Source organism: Cyprinodon tularosa, unplaced genomic scaffold (genome assembly GCF_016077235.1).
Source record: "Cyprinodon tularosa strain WSP-4 unplaced genomic scaffold, ASM1607723v1 ctg308, whole genome shotgun sequence".
NCBI classification, from domain to species: domain Eukaryota; kingdom Metazoa; phylum Chordata; class Actinopteri; order Cyprinodontiformes; family Cyprinodontidae; genus Cyprinodon; species Cyprinodon tularosa.
Genome location: NW_024039017.1, coordinates 513,368 through 533,209, shown reverse-complemented (window position 1 = coordinate 533,209; position 19,842 = coordinate 513,368). Strand labels below are relative to the sequence as shown.

The 19,842-nt window shown below is 38.5% G+C and overlaps 1 protein-coding gene across 2 annotated transcripts; it reads left to right on the top strand.

Annotated features, from left to right (window-relative positions):
• Window positions 1–5,013: 5,013 nt before the first annotated feature.
• On the top strand, window positions 5,014–17,649 carry ssr1 (signal sequence receptor, alpha). Of its 2 annotated transcripts, XM_038292115.1 has the most exons (10): window positions 5,014–5,175; window positions 8,161–8,294; window positions 8,495–8,588; window positions 10,192–10,295; window positions 10,367–10,525; window positions 10,608–10,684; window positions 10,758–10,836; window positions 12,302–12,398; window positions 12,649–12,663; window positions 16,134–17,649. In XM_038292115.1, exons 1-10 carry the CDS (start codon window positions 5,106–5,108, stop codon window positions 16,199–16,201), a joined length of 897 nt encoding a protein of 298 aa, XP_038148043.1. In that variant the 5' UTR covers window positions 5,014–5,105; the 3' UTR covers window positions 16,202–17,649. The 2 variants fall into 2 exon arrangements, with proteins under 2 accessions (XP_038148043.1, XP_038148044.1); XM_038292116.1 differs by lacking the exon at window positions 12,649–12,663 and having other exon boundaries at window positions 5,015–5,175.
• The last annotated feature ends 2,193 nt before the right edge of the window (window positions 17,650–19,842 follow it).

The window sequence follows — 19,842 nt, the reverse complement described above, 5'->3', positions numbered from 1 at the left end:
CTGTTTTCCCTCATCCTGCTGTTCTCCCTCATCCTGGTGGTCTCCCTGATCCTGGTGTTCTCCCTCATCCTGCTGTTTTCCCTCATCCTGGTCTTTTTCTGTCTCTGTGTCTTTCCTGAACTCTTCCTCATCTCCTGTCCTGGTAGATGTTGATGCTCCCTGCTGTGACTGGCTACAATATAATAAAAAATAACCATCATGACAATAATAATGATAATAATAATAATAATAATAGCTTTAACAAATATTCCACATTAGTTTAAATAATGGGCTATTAGGGCAACATGACTGGAAGTCTTGTCATGTGGATATGACTTATGGTAGCCTACAAAATAATAGCTATTTTAATACCTGCTGATTTTGTACAAACCACTTAAAAATAAAATGTGAACAGCTTTTAAGATTTTTCAATACAATTAACCCAAAGGAGCAGATCAATAGCATATAACTAAGGCTCACAACAGTTAGTGATTCTGACCTTGACTCTGACCTGTCATCTTTTGGCTTTGCTGTCATCCAGTAGAGCAGAGAGCTGCTTCCCTGTGCTGCCTGCTGTAACTCCTTTATTCGTTCTCTTTTCAGCCTCTCCTTTCTTGGCATTGTGTTGCAATTACTAAATCAATATACAATTAAGACAATAAAGAGACCAAAATATGTTAATTTATGTTGCCTATCAAAACCTATACAACAGAAAACGTTTGTCTTAACACATAGATTTGTACAGAAGAGGATTAGGGCCACTGAAAAAAAAAAGTTAACTGATTTTTAAATTTTATTTCAGTTTAACATGGGAAAAAAGTCAGAATTCTGACTCTGAGAAAAAGTCAGAATTCTCAGCAAAAAGTCAGAATTATGAGAAAAAAGTTAGAATTCTGACTTTTTTCCCATAATAAACTGAAATAAAATTTAAAAATCAGTTAACTTATTTTTTTTTTCAGTGGCCCTAATCCTCTTCCGTATTTGCAATTGCAAACTCTACCAAATTTATTTGTAGCCTATGTGGTCGTCCTCACGTTATCTGTCATTGACTTGGGCTACAGTGTAAAACCTTCAGAATCAGAATCAGGTTTATTGCCATTGTTAGTGAAGGAGTTCACAAACTAGGAATTTTTTATGGTACAATCGTGCAACATGAAACATATAATATGGAATAGGTAAATAAAATTATAAAAATATCTAAAAACTGTGGGTATACGTCATGCAATAAAATAGACTAATGTATACACTTAAGATAAAAAATATGGATACAAAACATAAAAAGTAAAATAGCATCTTACAAGGAGACAACTAGTTTATCTGGTGACTAGTCGGCAAAATGCGTGTTTGGTGCTGCTGAATGAGACATTTTAATGCCCAACAAAATGATTCTGCTTGATCTGTATATTACCTGGCTAATGGGGCACGGGAGAAGCAGCCTGTCAGCGACCGTTCCTGCTATCTGAAAACTGCTATGATGCTGCGCATCTGGCATGCCCTGCGGGCGACCGAGCGAGTTCACGTGACAAAGGAAGAGAGAGAGGCTGGTCGGTGGTGTGCGCAAGGAGGTCGGTCATTTCGGGGCATTGTTTCAGTCGTTTTTAATGGCTCAGGTTTTCAAAAGATCATTTCAAAACCGACCTCAGTAAAATCTTAATAATATTAATAATAATAATAAAAAAAACGAGTTTCAAAAGGGCATTTTCTTTTATAAAGGGCAAACCTCCTAGTGCTTTAGCACCACCTAGTGTCTATGTATGCACGCCACTGAGCGCAGGAGCAGAAGCAGGCTGGATCAGACGAGGGAGAAAGAGAGAAGAGACAAAAGAGACAGAGTCCTGTGTGCTCTGTGGTTTTCTCTGGCTTCACGGGGAGGGGGGTAGGTTTTCACACCTCTGGTGGCTCCCATGTGACTTGCCTGTGACTTTGGCTGAAAAGGGGGGGGGGGGGGGGGCTGCAGAAGTCCCCCAGCTGTTATCCACCAAAGCTGTGTTCTCTCCTCTGGTCATCCTATCAGGATGAAATATGGACACTGCTTCCCAATGTCCAAAAAGTATGATCATGGCATATTGCACAACAGGAGACATGCAGCACATTAGAGGACATCTATGCATGTTAGGAGGTTTCAGAAGTAAATATATATAACAAAAGAAATAAATAAAGGTTAAAAATAAAACCCTTATGTAAAAAGACTGTTTCAGTATTGAGTAAATGATCATATCATCTGATTTCTCATTTAAAAAATGTTTAATCAAACAAAGTTTTGGGCAATTTCTAATGTAAAAACCAAAATAGAAACTATAAAAATATATACGGGCGTTGGACAATGAAACTGAAACACCTGGTTTTAGACCCCAATAATTCATTAGTATGGTGTAGGGCCTCCTTTTGCGGCCAATACAGCGTCAATTTGTCTTGGGAATGACATATACAATTCCTGCCCAGTGGTCAGAGGGATTTTAAGCCATTCTTCTTGCAGGATAGTGGCCAGGTCACGGCGTGATACTGGTGGAAGAAAATGTTTCCTGACTCGCTCCTCCAAAACACCCCAAAGTGGCTCAATAATATTTAGATCTGGTGACTGTGCAGGTTATGGGAGATGTTCAACTTCACTTTTTTATGTTCTTCAAACCAATCTTTCACCAGTCTTGCTGTGTGTATTGGTGCATTGTCATCCTGATACACGACACCTCCTTCAGGATACAGTGTTTGAACCATTGGATGCACATTGTCCTCCAGAATGGTTCGGTAGTCCTTGGCAGTGATGCGCCCATCTAGCACAAGTATGGGGCCAAGGGAATGCCATGATATGGGAGCCAAAACCCATTACTGATCCCACCCCCATGCTTCACTATGGGCATGCAACAGTCTGGGTGGTACGCTTCTTTGGGGCTTCTCCACACCGTAACTCTTCTGGATGTGGGGAAAACAGTAAAGGTGGACTCATCTGAGAACAATACATGTTTCTCATTGCCCAAAATTTGCGCTCCTTGCATCATAGAAACTGAGTTTTGGCATTGGCACGAGTGACCAAAAGTTTGGCTATAGCAGCCCGGCCGTATGTATTGACCCTGTGGAGCTCCCGATGGAAAGCTTTGGTGGAAACAGAAGAGTTGAGGTGCACATTTAATTCTGCCGTGATTTGGGCAACCATGTTTTTTTTTGTTTTTGGGATTCAATCCGGGTTAGCACCCGAACATCCCTTTCAGACAGCTTCCTCTTGCCTCAACAGTTAATCCTGTTGGATGTGGTTCGTTCTTCTTGGTGGTATGCTGACATTACCCTGGATACCGTGGCTCTTGATACATCACAAAGACTTGCTGTCTTGGTCATAGATGCGCCAGCAAGACGTGCACCAACAATTTTTCCTCTTTTGAACTATGGTATGTCACCCATAATGTTGTGTGCATTGCAATATTTTGAGCAAAACTGTACTCTTACCCTGCTAATTGGACCTTCACACTCTGCTCTTATTGGTTCAATGTGCAGTTGATGAAGATTGGCCACCAGGCTGGTCCAATTTAGCCATGAAACCTCCCACACTAAAATGAGAGCTGTTTCAGTTTCATTGTCCAACCCCTGTATAATACAGATAGATTCAGAAGAAAACAAATTCTGATATTTACAGTTGGTAATGTGTATTTTTGTTCCTGTATGCTTAATAGCTCTGCACATAGAAAAATTACATTTAAACAATAAATCTTAATTCATGCAAGATTTCTCATTAGAATATAAATGCAGGTGTTTGTATCTTGTACATTTATGGCTAAAACAAGTCAGTTGAAATAAATGTTTTATGTATAACTATAGTTGAGGATTTAATTCAATTTTAAATCTTCTGATTAGATTATCATTTGAGAAGTTGATATATTGTATATTATAAACAAATATAATAAAACCCACTAATGTTAGATACATTTTTGTTTAAATTATGACAGCCTCAGGGCCAAAAATATGCGTCGGCCCACCGAGCATGTGCCCTGTAGGACCAATAGCCTGTTCAGCTCTGGGTGAGGCTCAGAACATAGTCTGATCCATTCAAATAGAGAGCTGCTTTTTGGTCAATCTCCCTTTATCCGACAAACCACATCAGCGCCCACATTCCTGAAGACAAAGTTCAAATCAACCTGTTTCATCTTGAAGTTACTCCTGGTTATCTGGGAGGTTTAATGATACATTAATGTGGATAATAAAGCACTAGTTGTTTCAGCATCAATATGCATGTAATCTATAGTAGACTGAATCATCAGAGACCATAAAGCTGAGTGATTTAATATTGAGTTAGTATTGACTTACTGAAAAATGACTAACGCCATCAGAACCAGGTATCCATCTATACCATACTATGCCTTCTGTAAAAACAGCTAGATAACTGAGAAAACAAAAGAATAAAAAAAAAGTTATGAAGTACTACTGGAAGAAAAACTGTCTCATTGAAATCTGCCTTTCGTATTTTAAAAACTGGACTTTTATAGCTCTGAATTTTAAACACTGAATTTTTTTACACATTAAATTCCTTACACATATTTTTTTTTATCTGGTGAAAAATTGCCTGCAAAAAATTCAGCTGCAACTGAATTCAGCTGCAACTGAATTGTTTTGCAGCTAAATATTTTGCAACATAATTTTTTGCAGGCAATTTTTTTACCAGATAAAAATTCTATAGAAGGGATTCAATATGTTAAAAAAAATGTGTTTAAAATTCATTGCTACAATAATTCATTTTTTAAAATATGGTATACAAAAAAGGCAGATTCCAATGAGACTGTTTTTCTTCAAAATACAAGCACCTTCTTAAACACTCTTATAGCCACATGTGATGAATAAAAAACATCAATCAATGGCACCTGCAGTATATTCCAATAAACTACGCAAACTACGTAACCTACGCAACTACGCAATAAGAATAAAATAATCATTTTTTTATCCTAGCACTTAAATACAAACATTTGAGCTGCTCATTGCAGTCATGCTGTAATAAAGCCAGTGAACAGTAGGGGGCAGCACATAGCCATCACCAACCCGGTCAGCTTCCTCTACCACCTCAGAAGAAGTAAGGTGGCAGGGAGGCGCTTCAGCCTTGCAGTTTGACCGACACTGAATGAGAAGCCACTGACTCTGACTTGAAAATGATGAAATTTCTACCTAAACTGCTGCTGCTCCTGCTGTTAGCCTTCCCGGTAACCATCCTCCTCAAAGGTGAGCGTCTGAAGTGTCCGCGTGGAGAAACGGAAAGAAAACCAGCTAGCATGCTGCTGTTAGCACTGCTGATAGCTAGCTGCTGAGAGCTAGGCCCTGCGCTGGGTTATTACTGGAACAAAGCCTGGCATTTTCACATATACAATACATCTTTGTTGAAAAAAACATGTTTTTAACACTTTTTAATCATTTGTTACACCCTAAATGTTGGTGTTTTTAGTTTGAATTCATTTGTTTCAGCTAAAATGAAAGCAGTTTGTTCTCCTGGTTAGACTGACGTGTCCTTACTGTTAGCCATTAGCAGGAGAGCAAACTCTCTCTGAAACGCCTCTCAGACAATTGATTAACTCTACATCAATGCTAAATAAATGTAATAAGTTAATAAATGTATTAAACTCTCATACTAACAGTTAAAACCAGCTAACTCTGTTAAAAGTCTGGACCCCTTCAATACTGGATAGTTTTTCCTGATCAGGTAATTTTATGAAATAAACTCAAAGTGTTTAGGTTGAAATTAATGAGTGAGAACTTTGTTTTTTCTAGAACAACATCTTAGGAAGTGATTTAATCTAAACTTACTAACATAGCTGTGTGAGGGATGTTGAAATAAACATCCGGTTTGACTCGAGATTCAGGATAAAATGGAGGATATTGTACTAGAAGGCTTCACAATATACAATGATTGCTAAAGTTCTTATAAAAAATAAATACTAAAGTCTTATAAGAGACGTGTTTTAAAATGACACTTTAGGTTGTGATGCTAAAAATGAAAAAGGGAAATGTATTGTTGGTTTTTTAGCTGAATTTTTTTTTTCCTTATTTCTTGCCATATAATCATAACCAAATGTAGTTTTTTGTGTAGATTATATGTATCTCGTAATATCTATGTTAAATAAAGGGCATAGATTTTGGGTTTGTTCACTAACTCCCTCATCCCAGAGACAGAAAGCTGAAAAATGTATAGTTATATGGATCATGAATGAAAATTTGTGTTGATTGTGTTTATTTTTCCAGTTTGAATGTGACTTAAAAGGTTTACTTATTGAACAGAACGTTTACCAGGCCAGCTACAAATGATTAGGTTGATTCCTTATCATCCCTGATCAAGTTAAAGGCATCAACAGAACGACCGGATTCCTAAATGTTGATGGATCCACAAATAATCATCTGTGATCAACTCATTTCAACACTTTACTAGAAAAGAAAAACAGATTTATACTGAAAATAAAACCATAGATTACTGTCTGGTTTTAGGTTTTAGTCACATATCAGTGTTCATCACAGAATGTAATTGTTAAAGATGGGTAAATGACATTTAATGTAAAAATCTCTGGTTTTAAGGAAGCTGGTGGGACTTTAATTATTTACAAACCTGACCCCAGCAGTGCCACAGTGTTTAGTTTATTTTATTAGAATCTGTGTTTATTTCAACCCAGAGACGGCCAGACTCACAGGACACAGACATACAATTAAAATATAAGAAACCTACAAGAATTAAAGCAGAAATAATAACAATCTGTGTATAAATGATATTTGAAATATAAGGTTCAATAAATAGACTTTGGCTGTCAATGACATATGAAACAAATTTCTAAATTAGATTCTGCTGCTTTTAAAGGAGGATAATCACTGATGCAGCTTAAATGGAAACCATTGATGGATGGATGAATGGAAGTGAAGTTGTTTCCATACTAGTGATGCAGGATATATTGATATCGGATATCGGCTGTTATTCATAATTTTTTTATACATTAAGGTTTTTGGGCCCTATATATATATAATGCACTAAAGGCAGGCATCTGTCTAACTACCTATAAACATAAATATCAGTGTATTGTGGTTCTCTTGTGTTCGCAACAATGGTAAAGCGTTCAATAAATATATGTTTGAGCTCATTTTTGGAAAATATAAACCCTATTGAAAGCGTTCGGGTTGAGTAACTGTAGGTCCATCAGCCACTATCCTTAGAGCGCCCCCACCAACTGTCATTATAAAGTTACACCCTTGACCACGAGGTTCATGATCAGTTTAGTGAAACTATTGATAATGATCAGGTGTCTGTTGTGATACATTTTGATTTCATGACTTCTTGGAAAACATTTAATCAGATTTTTCCAGCTTTTATCCGACACTGTTTCCTTGGTGTGCATCTCAGTTTGGTCGTAATTAACACCCTAAGATCCGAACAGCCCTGAAAACCTTTATAGAGAACTCAGTGAAATACTTTGAAAATAAAAACTTAGAGCCATGAGTGCTTTTGGAAGACAGGAAAAGACCTTTGTAACATAAAGTATGGCACAAATTTATGTCAGTGTAAAAACTAGAAACGGAAATTTGAAAAATAACAAAAGTTCTTAAAATATATGGGTACAACTAATGATTATTTTCCATATCGATTAATCTGTCGATTGTCTTTTTTGATTAATCGGTTAATAATTGGATTGCCAAAGGTTCCCTGAAGACTACTTACAAAATTAAACCAGGTAACACTAAAACTTTTACACTTGAGGAGTTGTGGGGAAGAAAAAGCTTTTTTTTAATATCTTGAATGCAAAAGGTTTATGTATTTCTTTTTATTTTGATATAATTGCTGTTCTAACCTCCATTTGTAATGGTTATACAAGTGATAAAAATGGTAACTTCCCCATCCATCTGCTGCAGTATTCACCATAGCGTTAAGGCTAATTTCTGCTTCTGACGCATAGCCTCTGCAACTTTCAAGTCTGTCTCTGTGTGCGTTAAAATCTGCTCGGCACAAAGAGCTTTATTAGCAAAACAACGTTAACATTTGGGTTTATTTCTCTGTTAAACAAGCAGAAAGTCGTATGTTTAATGTCCTGATGTTGGTGCTGGACCCTTGATCTGTGTTAGATTAGAGCTCCAACTGTTTAACCGATTAATGGAGGCAATCGATGAAATGAACCAATCCCCAGCTGCTGCTCTGTTCTAGGTTAAGGTAGTAACAATCCTGTCTGTGTTTATCAGGACCCGGGGTCAGCGCCCAGGATATGACCGAGGATGAGGAGGCTGAGGCTGTGGAGGAAGATGTTGTGGACGATGCGACGGCCGAAGATGAGGATGACGAAGCTGAAGTTGAAGACGATGAAAACACAGAACTGGTGAGGATCTGAAAGGGTTCAGGATCAACAGAGCTGGCTGAAACCAGATCAGTTTATCCGACCCTGTAGGTCTGCTGGTGGATTCGGCAGAACCTTTTTAGATCTTTTATCCAGATGAAGAGACCATGTTGAAGCGTTTTGTTGATGCTTCTCATTTTATCAGCTTTGATTCTGATTTTTATTTCCTGTTTTCTGCTCAGACGGAAGAAAAAGATGAAGAGGAGGAAGCGTTGGTTGGGGATGTGAAGGCTTCTCCCAACGCTGACACCACCATCCTGTTCGTTAAAGGAGAAGGTGATTGGTTCTCCTCCCTGTTTCCTCTCTTCAGCACATTTCTGGTTTAAAAGAAAAGTCCAGTCAGCAAGGAATAATCAATGGATCATTATTTATACCCAAAACTAATACGTTCGCTGTGATTTAATGAATTTAGCCTTAATCAGTAAAAAAAATAAATATTCGTCGCGATCACTGAGTCTGGGAGCGGCCATTTTGCCCAAATATAGTAACCCCTCCCTCCTGCCATCTTCCGGCAGTGACGTCACGGTGCGGTAAGCCTAGCGCCATTCTCCCCGCTTTACAAGCAAAATCAATGGGAACTACTAGACACATCTGCAATCAACAACAATTATTCAAGATTTCCAGAGGACTTCACCATTGAAATTCACCAGAGCTATAGTGAAACTGACAATGCCATCGAACTTCTGGCCAGAGAAAAAAACGTAATATATCGCTAACATTTCAAAGACGAATGTTTTCAAGATGACTTGGATAATGGCGCATTGTGACCAACATCAGATACAGCACTGGGACTTGATCAACAGCCGATACCGCACCGTGATGTCACTAACCTGTAGGTGGCAGTATTTTTCTTTGACTAACATTGATTCCTCCAGTAAAACGCATTGAAATGATAATTACTCTTAATTAAAAACACTGATCATTTATTGAACATGTAGTAATTTCATATTTAAAGTTGTAGGGAAATCATATTTAAATGTCAAATCTTTCTGGCTTAAACATGTATATAAATGTACTTTTTATCAGACGATTTTGTCCCGAAATTTAGAAATTGTCTATAAAAAAAAAGAAGAAAAAAAAAGAAACCCGTCTTAAAATCTGCGTTTTTGTCATTATCTTAATCAGGCCAGTTAGTTATCCGTCAGCCTGAACACCTAAATTTAGCCAATCATATATCAACTTTCATCTGTCAATCAAATTTTTTCAGTCATAGCATCTTGATTCATATGTCGCAGCTAATATACGCAACGGTTGAAATCAGAATCCATTCCTTTCCCATTGAGTTCCGTCCCAGTGTTCACGGGGATGGACGTCTGTGTCTTCAGCAGGCGTAGAGCTAACAGAACTGGCAGCGTTGCGAGGCAAGGGCTCAAACATGTACGGCTGGAAGCCTTCTACACCAAACCAAGCTTCTGCCGCCCTGGCGTCAAATTTCGCTTTCCCCCTAAAAAATGGATGACGGAGGAGTCTCATCCACGACCTCCAACACTAAACTCTCCTCCTCTTGCATGTTTCCTCTGTCCGTAGCGTTCCTTGACAGTGTCGTTTCTAAGTCACCAATTTAGTGCTACTTGGTCCCAATGGAATTTCCCATTGGGAACCTGCTAGCACTAAGATGCTAACTGGTTAGCAAGATGCTTCCGACAAAACGGCCACAATCAAACTTGCTTGGGAACTTTCCGCCACAACAATCCCGCCCCCTTGATAATTGACCAATCGCATTCACTTTATTCACTCGTGTAAAGTTGTGCACTCTGGAGAATTCAGAAATGCAACGGTTGGAACAGCCGCTTCCCTACGACTTTAAAGTACTTTCAGAAGTTTGAATTCTGAATATGGTTGGACTTTCTTTTAAACCCGGTTTCCTTTTTTTCTCCAGACTTCCCAGCCAACGACATCGTTAAGTTCTTGCTGGGCTTCACCAACAAAGGACAGGAGGACTTCATCATAGAGTCTCTGGACGCTTCCTTCCGTTACCCTCAGGTACAGAAAATCCCAGCATCCCTCAGGAGAGCAGAACCTCCTGATCTCACACGGTTCTGTTGGTCTGTCAGGATTACCAGTTCTACATCCAGAACTTCACCGCCCTGCAACTCGGTACCACCGTCCCTCCCAGCAGACAGGCCACCTTTGAGTACTCCTTCATCCCAGCAGAGCCGATGGGAGGCCGGCCGTTCGGCCTCGTCATCAATCTGAACTACAAGGACAGCAGCGTGAGCATCCCAGGAAACCGGATCGAACCAGACGCTGCCCTCCATCCGTGCTCCTCTAACCTCCTCCGCTCTCCTCCTGCAGGGTAACGTTTTCCAGGACGCCGTCTTCAACCAGACCGTCACCATCACCGAGAGAGAAGACGGGCTGGACGGAGAAACGTAAATATATCTGCAGTACTGGGCTCCGTCTATGTGCTGGTTCCGTTAGTCTCATTTCTCTTGTCCTCCTCAGCATCTTCATGTACATCTTCCTCGGGGGCCTCGGCATCCTCGTCATCGTCGGACTTCACCAGCTGCTGGAGTCCAGAAAGGTTAGATGCAGGAAGTTCTCCCCGTTTTACAGCAGATCTGGAATTTTCCACCAGAATGCTAATCTGTAGAACAATGCTGCCGGTTCCTGAGGGGTTAAAGGTCATCATATTTGGGTGTCTTCTGTTTACACCAGCAGCCTCTGTTCAGTGTGGGGGCCCTGTCACACCATGGCGTTTTATCCAGCGTATGCCTGACATCCCAGAATCCCCTAAAACGCTGGCATACGCTGAACTTTCTATGTATTGTTTCAAGTTTGGGCGAATACATAGAGTATTCATAACGAGTCCAGAACTTATGTCCAATGACAGCCTAACTTATGCATAATGCAGGGCAGCCTAATGCCCATGAAATGATGGACAAGCATCATTTCATGAGCATTAGACTGATTTATAGTCAGAAACCAGGTCGTCAGTGGACACTCTGCCGCACCTCTCCAAAACTGTAGGGTACCGCAGTCAGTGCTGCAGACAGGAGGCCTCTGATTGGTCAAATCTCCATCCGCTCTACACTATGAGTATTTCCTGTTTGGTTCCTTACCGGCTTGTTTTGTTTATATGACCGCCATTGTGGAAAACGACTTGTGAAGATGGACCAGCTAGAAGAGCGATGTCCCTCTGCTGTCGGACAAACTTGCCCCCACTTCCTCACCGCCTCGGCCGTATCTAGACCCACAGCTAGTTCTTGGTTGTCCCTCTGGTGTTGTGGCGTGGAATAACATAACGCAGACCACGCTTCAATATTTGGCATAAATCGAAGCTCACTGAGACACACTGCTGCGGGAGGATAACCAGCCCTTTACAAAGCATCAGTTAAAACTGCTCCCCTCCGATGCATCGCTGCTCCAAAAATGAATAAATAAAAAGAAAAAAAGTTTGCAGTCGCAGCAGATTCAGCATCATGTTTTCTAGGAACGTGAACTCAGAGAGGATCCATCACCCTCACCTTCTGGCTCACCCTATGATGGGGATGAAGTCTGGAGGAGAACTGATGCTTTCCTCCTGTGAACCCCCTTTATACCAAAACGCTGCCAATACGCCATTATACAGTAGCTGGAAGTTAGAAACATGATCAGCGCTCGTCTGGAACACGACAGATACGTTGATATGCATTGGAGAGAAGTTCTTGATACGTTACGCATTAGTTATGAACAAGTTACTCGTAGGTTTTGGATAAGCTAGACGCCACGACTTATGAGTAACTTTCACTTAACGTATGTCAACCATCAGATAACTGACCTGGAACTTTGGCCCACGTATGAAATATGCTGACATACGACGTACTCGCCATATGTTGACGTGTTTCAGTGTGCTTCAGTGTGCTTATCCAACGTTTTCCAGTTTTTTCTTACATCAGACATACGCTGGTCTAAATCGTCATGGTGTGGCGGAGGCTGTAGGAAGTGTTAGAATCCATTCAGCTCAGATGGAATCATAACTTTTTCTGAAACTCTCCGTCTGTCTGCAGAGACGAGGGCGAACGGCTCCCAAGGTAGAAACGGGAACGTCGAGCCACAACGACGTGGATCTGAGCTGGATCCCCCAGGAAACGCTCAACCAGATCAGTACGTTCTCTCCTGTCTGGATCAGCCCAGACCGATGCTGTACAGCTGCTTTGATCTTTCTGTGTCGTATCTGAATGATGTTGGATCTGTTTATTGTTCTCCAAGTCTCTCACTTTCCCAGTTAACAGTCCACAGCCCGTCTGTTCCTGTTCTCCTCCTGCTCACCGGTTTCAGACCTGATGATCACTCACCTCTCCTGTCTCTCTTTCTCTCTCTGTTTCCTTGCTCTCATGCTTTCCTGCGTCTTCAGTGCAGAGTCGCAGAGGTGAGGGCCGCTGCATGTTTATCCGTCTGGATCCCACCTTTCCAATCTTTGATATGATGCAGATTATTTTTACTGTTTGCATGAAGGACCCAGAGGGTGAAATGAAAAACCTCTCTGAAGCTGTTCCTGCTGCTAAATCAATTAAGCTCTGACTGGTTCAGGTTTTCTGGTTTGATTTACAAATGATTCCCTCAGTTTGACTGAAGGATGGGGATGTTACTGGCATGTTATCAGATTGGCCAATATTGGCTTTAAAACTAGAGATCAGACATCGACCGTTCACCTAATTTAACTTAATGATGGAGAAGACTGTTTAGTGACCAATAAGTGAAGATTATTGCTGCAGCAACAGTAGGTCACATGTACACAACCAGCTATGATTCAATTGGATTAAATTAAGATTAGAAACAAAAATAGTCAGAATGTACCGTTTATATCAACTGATCATGTGTGATGTAAACGTGCCGGTTGTAATATTCAGAACAATTAGCCGCTTAAATGCTGGGGGAGGGGGGGAACTCGGGTAAGTTTACCTCAATAACTTAATCCTGATGAGTGATGACAGGGATGATTAGATCATCAGTCCACATTAACAATCCCTCTCAGATGGGTCACGGTTTTATTGGCATCCTGCTCAATATTCTAACTGACTTTGTTATTTGACACATTTTCAGTCAGATCAGATGTTCTGATTATTAATACCCATGTAAACACCTGTACTGATGCCTGAATCTGCTAGAGGGCAGATGCTGAAGTAAAAAATTCAATGGTGTTGATCTAAACATTTCAGAAACAGAAAGTCCGGCTGATTTTTGCTCTGACTGTACAGAACAGGATGGAGAAAAACTGTATAGATTCTAAAAGATCATCTGGGAAAAATGTTGGTTTGGTTTGTACAGGGTTTCCGCAGGTCATTAAAAATCATTAAATTAGGGATGCACGATATTGGGATTTTGGCCGATATCCGATATGCCGATATTTTAAAACTCATGTAGCCGATAACCGATATCGATACCGATGTTAAAGCTGGACAAAAATAAGTAGTCATTGAAAATAGCAGTTTTGTTATCCATTTCTGACACTTTGAAAAATAATATACTCAAATATATTTTCATATGCTGATATCAAATTGATTTTTAAAAACGTGGTATTGATCTATTTTACTTTCAAAATCTCGTGAAATTTCATCGTTCTGTTACAAACTGTCGTGATATTTTGCAAATTCTTGTGAGATTTTGTTAGTAAAATAGATCGACACCGCGTCAATATATCAACATATAAAAATATAGCAAAATTTCGATGACATATAGAAATATTTCATTAGTAAAAGAGATTGATATGATGTTTTTAAATGGCAACATATCAGCATATGAAGATATTTTAATGTATCAATATTTTTCCCTCGTCTTTAGAAGTTTTTAAGTCTGTAAAAAAGAAGTTTTTGAGGAAGAAGAAGAAGTAGTATTTTTTCTCTTTTAGACTTTAGAAACTCAGAAGCTGATCAAATATCGGGTTAAATATCGGTGGGGTGGCCGATGTCCGATATTCAGTTTTAAGGCCGATACAGGCCGATACCGATAGGGGGCCGATTATATCGTGCATCCCTACATTAAATTATTATTTTTTTAAATTTAGGCCTTAATTGGCATTATAATTCAATAAATGGGATGATTGTGGCATTTAAAATGCTTAAAAAATAAAATAAAAACAATTTTGTCCAATATATCAAATATAACTGGTGTTTGTACGGAGCACTTCACGTTGATCGTAAAGCTTTATGTTTAAAAAGAAGCTTGTGGCGGAGAAAACAACCTAGGGAATGGAAAAATGCAAATTTGAACAAAAGTGGCTGGAAAACTAGGAACTCTGGACATGGCTGCAGCCTGTCGACGGTAAAGATTATGAAGGATTTTACTCTGTTTTTTATATATGATAGTCATGGGTACTTGTTGATGGCCTTAAAATTATCTTAATTATAAATGATTAAGCATTAAAGTAGAGTTACTCATTCCTGTATAAACCCTGTTTTAGAATTTCAGCATTTAATGATGATCAAACTGCACTGATTTTAGTTTGATATGGAAGAACTACTACTGGTAGAAACTGACTCTTACATGGTGCAGTATTAAAATATATAAATATAAACTGTATACATTAAATCTAATGCAGTCAGATGAATTGATTATTCTTTAACATGATCAAAACCAAAATGACTTTAATCATTTCAATCCACCGAGCAGTTTGTCATTAAAGTGGAACCAAAACTCAAGACATTGACTTTAATTCCTTTGATTGATGGAAAAATGTTTAATTTAAGGGTTTATGAATCAATACTGCGCTAATTAAACCCTGCCCTATAAATGAATGTATTCTAATGACATAAACTTCATGTTTTCACCTTTTTCTTCCTGATATTCAGACGTTTGTGTAAAATCCAAATATTTTTGGCTTCAATAGAGAATTTGAACAACTGCAGATGAAAGGAAAATATAACTTCACTAGAATTAACATAAAATTATAAAATTTTCTACATATTTGTGGTTAAAACTTTGATATTCTCTAAACTTTAAATAGTAAATTAGTCCAACATACTAATTCATGCTTTAAGGATCATTTTCATCAATCTGAAGTCCTTAGAAAATAGAATAAAACTAATGATTGAAATGAAGCAAAGAGACCAGAAAGGTGATTAAGGTTAATGAAGGAAGCAGAAGCCGAACGCTGGAGCTGCTCTAAAGTTCACAAGGTCAGATCAGACTGATGTCTGACGGTCACCAGAAGACATCAGAGGCTGTGTTGCTTCAGGCCCAACAGGAAACGCCCTTATATGGTCAAAAGACAAACCCAGAGCAGAGTCTCAAGATGAACAGGCTTTCATCAGTACTTTAACAGGGTTTCCGCAGTTCATTAAAGTCATTAAATAACATTTTTTTTAATTAAAATTTTTTGATTTAAAATGCTTTATTTAAAAAAAAAACGTTGATAAAAATAATTTAATCAGATATATTATAGCGGAACTGCTTCCAGTTGATCGTAAAGCCATACAAAGCTCAAGGCGGAGAAAAAGCTAGAGAAAAGAAAAATGCAAATTTCAAAATAAATATGTATATATGAGAGAGTCATAGGTACTTAATGGCATTAAAATCATTTCTCTAAAAGCATTTAAAAGCTTTACATTAGTTACTCATTCATGTATAAACCGTGTTTAAGCCAGTGGAAGACCACCACGCCTGAAGCAGGACCAGGAACCATCGTCATCCTGGTCACTTTTTACAACTAACTCCTGTTTGAGCTCAGCCATACGTTTGAGTAAAACTGGAAGATTATTTCATTCCAATAATTATAATAAAGCCTCAGCCATCATTACTAGGAGCCGTATAAAGAGATGCATCTATATTTGTAATCGGCTTAAAGAGGAACCTCCTGCATAACTTAATCTAAATGATTTTTATTTTACGTTTCTTCTCCAGACAAAGCTTCTCCAAGGAGATCTCCTCGCAAACGGAACCAGAAACGCTCGGCCGGCTCAGACGAGTGACGGGCGGCGGCGGCGAGCTTTCATCTGTCGGTCATCGCAGGACAAAGAGGAGGAGTGTGAGCTCCATCTGAGCGCTCTGTCTGCTGAGGAACCTAAACCAGTGCCAAGCACAGCCTCGGCTGGCTCCACCTTCAGCTTAGGAACTGTCGAACAAAAACACACACAGATACACAAACACACACAACCTGACTGCTTTCATTTAAAAAAAAAGTTTTTTGTTTTTTTTCCAGCAAGGAGATTTTTCTTTTTTAAGCCTTAGTGAGAAACTGCTGAATTTCTCTGGGAGATGGCACTGATTGTCTTTCTGTTGATTACGTCTCTCCAGGTTTTTGCTTCCGTTTGTGTTTTTTTTTTTACTTTAAAAACATCTTTTTTAAAGAAGCATCCTTTCTGGACTCCGTAAACATTTTATCCTGGACAGGAAGCCGCTGATAAAACACTGGTTAGTCGCAGCTCTGCTCTGAACCGTAACAAGTGCAGTTTTTATTTGGGGATTGGGAATTTTGTCTGCAGCCTTCGTTCACATCTTCTCTCATTTGAGGAAATCTCTCCCCAGGAATCATTTCTCTGCAAATGTTTACAGATTAGTTTCTTTAACCTGGCATTTCTTTCTTTTTTAAATTGGTATTAAAACTGTAATCAAGTAAAACATGGCGGGCTGGAGCTCTGGGTATGTGGATCAGTTTGTTTTTTTCTATCTTTGTCAATAAGCAGCAATCTTTCAATTGATAAAAGCTGTTTTCTCTCTGTAGATACATCCTGCTGAATTAAAAGCAGGTTGAGCTCTAAAGTTTGGAGTTTTGAAAAAAGTGATTCTGTTAGCTGTAACTCATTAAAATCATGATTATCTGGAATCATAACCGGTTAAAGCTGCAGCTGCTAGAAATCTGCGGTGATGCGTTCAGGGTCACTTTTTTAAATTTCATGATTCGTTTCAGCGGCTGCTGCAGGCCTGAGGAGGGCCAAACGGATGTTTTTCACCCTAGCGGTCCTGGTTGGAAGCTGCTGAACGGTTTTTCTACCTTCTGTTAGTAAATTAGTTTGGTCTGAAATCAGAAGGTTCGCTGAGTTCAGACTTCAAAGCGTCTGAACTGGCTGAAGCACTGGTTTTTCTAGAATAATGCGGCTAATTTATTGGAGCGTTTGGTCTTTAATGGGCGGGGTTTGTATACTGCTTGGTTTACCACTGGGGGCGATCGATGCTTCTCCTGCAGAGCGATGGTTGTGGTTCAGTTTGGTCCGAGGCGTCCGTTGGATTCTGATTCTGTTTTTTGTGTCTGTTTTTTTTTTTTTTTTTTTACATTGAAGAATTGCGAGCTGAAGCTGAACCCCTCCCACCTCAGCAGCTGAACTCTTCCGTTTCTGAGGAATTTCATGCAGTGATTCAAACTTCTACTTTAATTAGCTTTTAAAGATGCAGAAAAATAAACTTTGATGATTTGCTGTAAGACTGGCTTTGGCTTTTCTTTCTCTTTTAATTATAATCCCAGTGTTTTAGAATTAAATCAAGATCAGGTTCTAAAAAAGAAACATCCTGCAAATTCTGTATATTTAAAGAAGGGTTTTGGTTATCGAGACAAAATTTAGTTTGCAATCTTCAATTGTCCACTAGATGTCGCTAACATTCTTTAAAAACAAATGATTAGCATTAAATCGAAAGTAATCATCCAATGGAAAATATTTCTGCCTTCCAGAGGCTGGAAAATGTTAGCTTTAGCACCTTTTTCATTCATTGAAGGTTTTTTTTTTTTTTTTTTTTTGCTGTACATATATTTGTGAAGCTCTGAGCTTTTCCCATCATAAAGGTGCAACAGAATAAAGAAAACTTAACTTAGAGTTAAATCTGTATTCAGGTGTTTATTTCTTTCTAATTTTGCCTCAATGCTACTGAAATCCCAATTAAAGCTCTTTAAATTTGGAAAAATAAGAATACAGCATCTGCCAACTGCATTCTGTTGGGGCTCCTTCTGGATTAATATATATATATATATATATATATTTATATTCATTACATTCTATCCTTTAAGAATTTGAGTCTATAAAGCAACAGGACTTGCACATAAAGTTTCTAATAAACATTAAATCAGATCTTGGTATCAAACTTTACTTTAGCCTTTTTACTTGAGTAAAACATTTTGGAGTAGCATTACTCTTGAGCAGAGGTCTTCAACAGGGGGTCCACAGAGGTACTGCATGGGGGTCTCAAAAGTTTTGGTTGATTAGACTTTTGTTTTATATTCCCCCTGTAATTTTTTCCACCAATTAAAATGTCTTTAAATCCACATTAACATGAATTCAAAACACTGTAATAAACAGATAAATGGAGGCAGAAGATGTCTTTCAGTCATCAATGCTCACATTCAGCGACACACAGGAGCTCTTTCAAACTGGGCACCGTTTCATTCACAACACCTGTCCCATCAACCAGGAATCAGAATCAGAAATACTTTAATAATCCCAGTGAGGAATTACTTTCATTACATGACTCCATCTGTAATAGAGTTACTATAGGAACAGTTTGATATAACACAATTTCATACAATATATATATAAATAGGGGTCTCTGCTCCATCTCACCATTTTTTTTTTTTATTCCTTTATTTAACCAGGAAAAGTCCCATTGAGATTAACAATCTCTTTTTCAAGGGAGTCCTGGCCAAGACAGCGGCAAAAGATTACATTACAATTTACATTAGTTTACAATTACATCTATCTATAATTAGAAATTCATAAAACAGTCACAAACCATAGATCTCATTTCCAAATCTTTGAGCAATCGTTTAAAATGTCCGATTGGGATCAAATCCTTCAACTTCCAGTCTTTCTGAAGATTGTTCCATGCTGTGGGGGCAGAGTACTGAAAAGCTGTCTTTCCAGCTTCAGTGCGAACACTAGGTACAGACAGAAGCAAAGACTCCTGAGAACGTAGAGAATACAGTCCAGCCGCTCTTGGTTGAATGTAGCCACAGTTTGGGGTCCTTGGCCTGGAAAACGTTGAAGACCCCTGCTCTTGAAGATAATTGTAGGGTACTCTATTAGCCACCTCTGGTTTAAGACCTTGAATTATAAATGTAAACTTCTCCTCAGTAGCTTTGTTCACCTAATAATAGGCATATTACAGCACTCAGTCAGTGCTTTTGTTTATTGCATACAGTGCTATTTATTGAAAAACTGAAGTTTTACTTGGCTTTTAGCTCTTTAAATTATATCAGTCTGAGTTCTGTATCTATATATGTATTCATAAAGAATTTCAATTTTTGAATAATGCAATCAACATAAATTGGCTTTTTAAAGTCATTTTAATTAATTGTAATGGATTTTAGGACCTAAAACGATCATTTCCACACATCAGCTGATAAACTGCTAAACAAACAAAAAAAAATCTAAAAGTGAGTGACACTTAAAAAAAAAAAATTACTCATTTTTAGATAGTTTTTTTGTAGTATATTTTCCTTAAGTTTCCTAAAATCATCTTATTTCATTTGCAAATAGTTATACCTAACTGCTTATATTAAGTGAAAATATGCTTTATTTTAAGATAAAATGACTTGTTTCTTTTTTTGCACTGTTAAAGGAAACTATTAAGATGTAATGTTGTTCTTCTCCAGATTAGTCTGGACAAGTTGGAAAAACTTCTGATC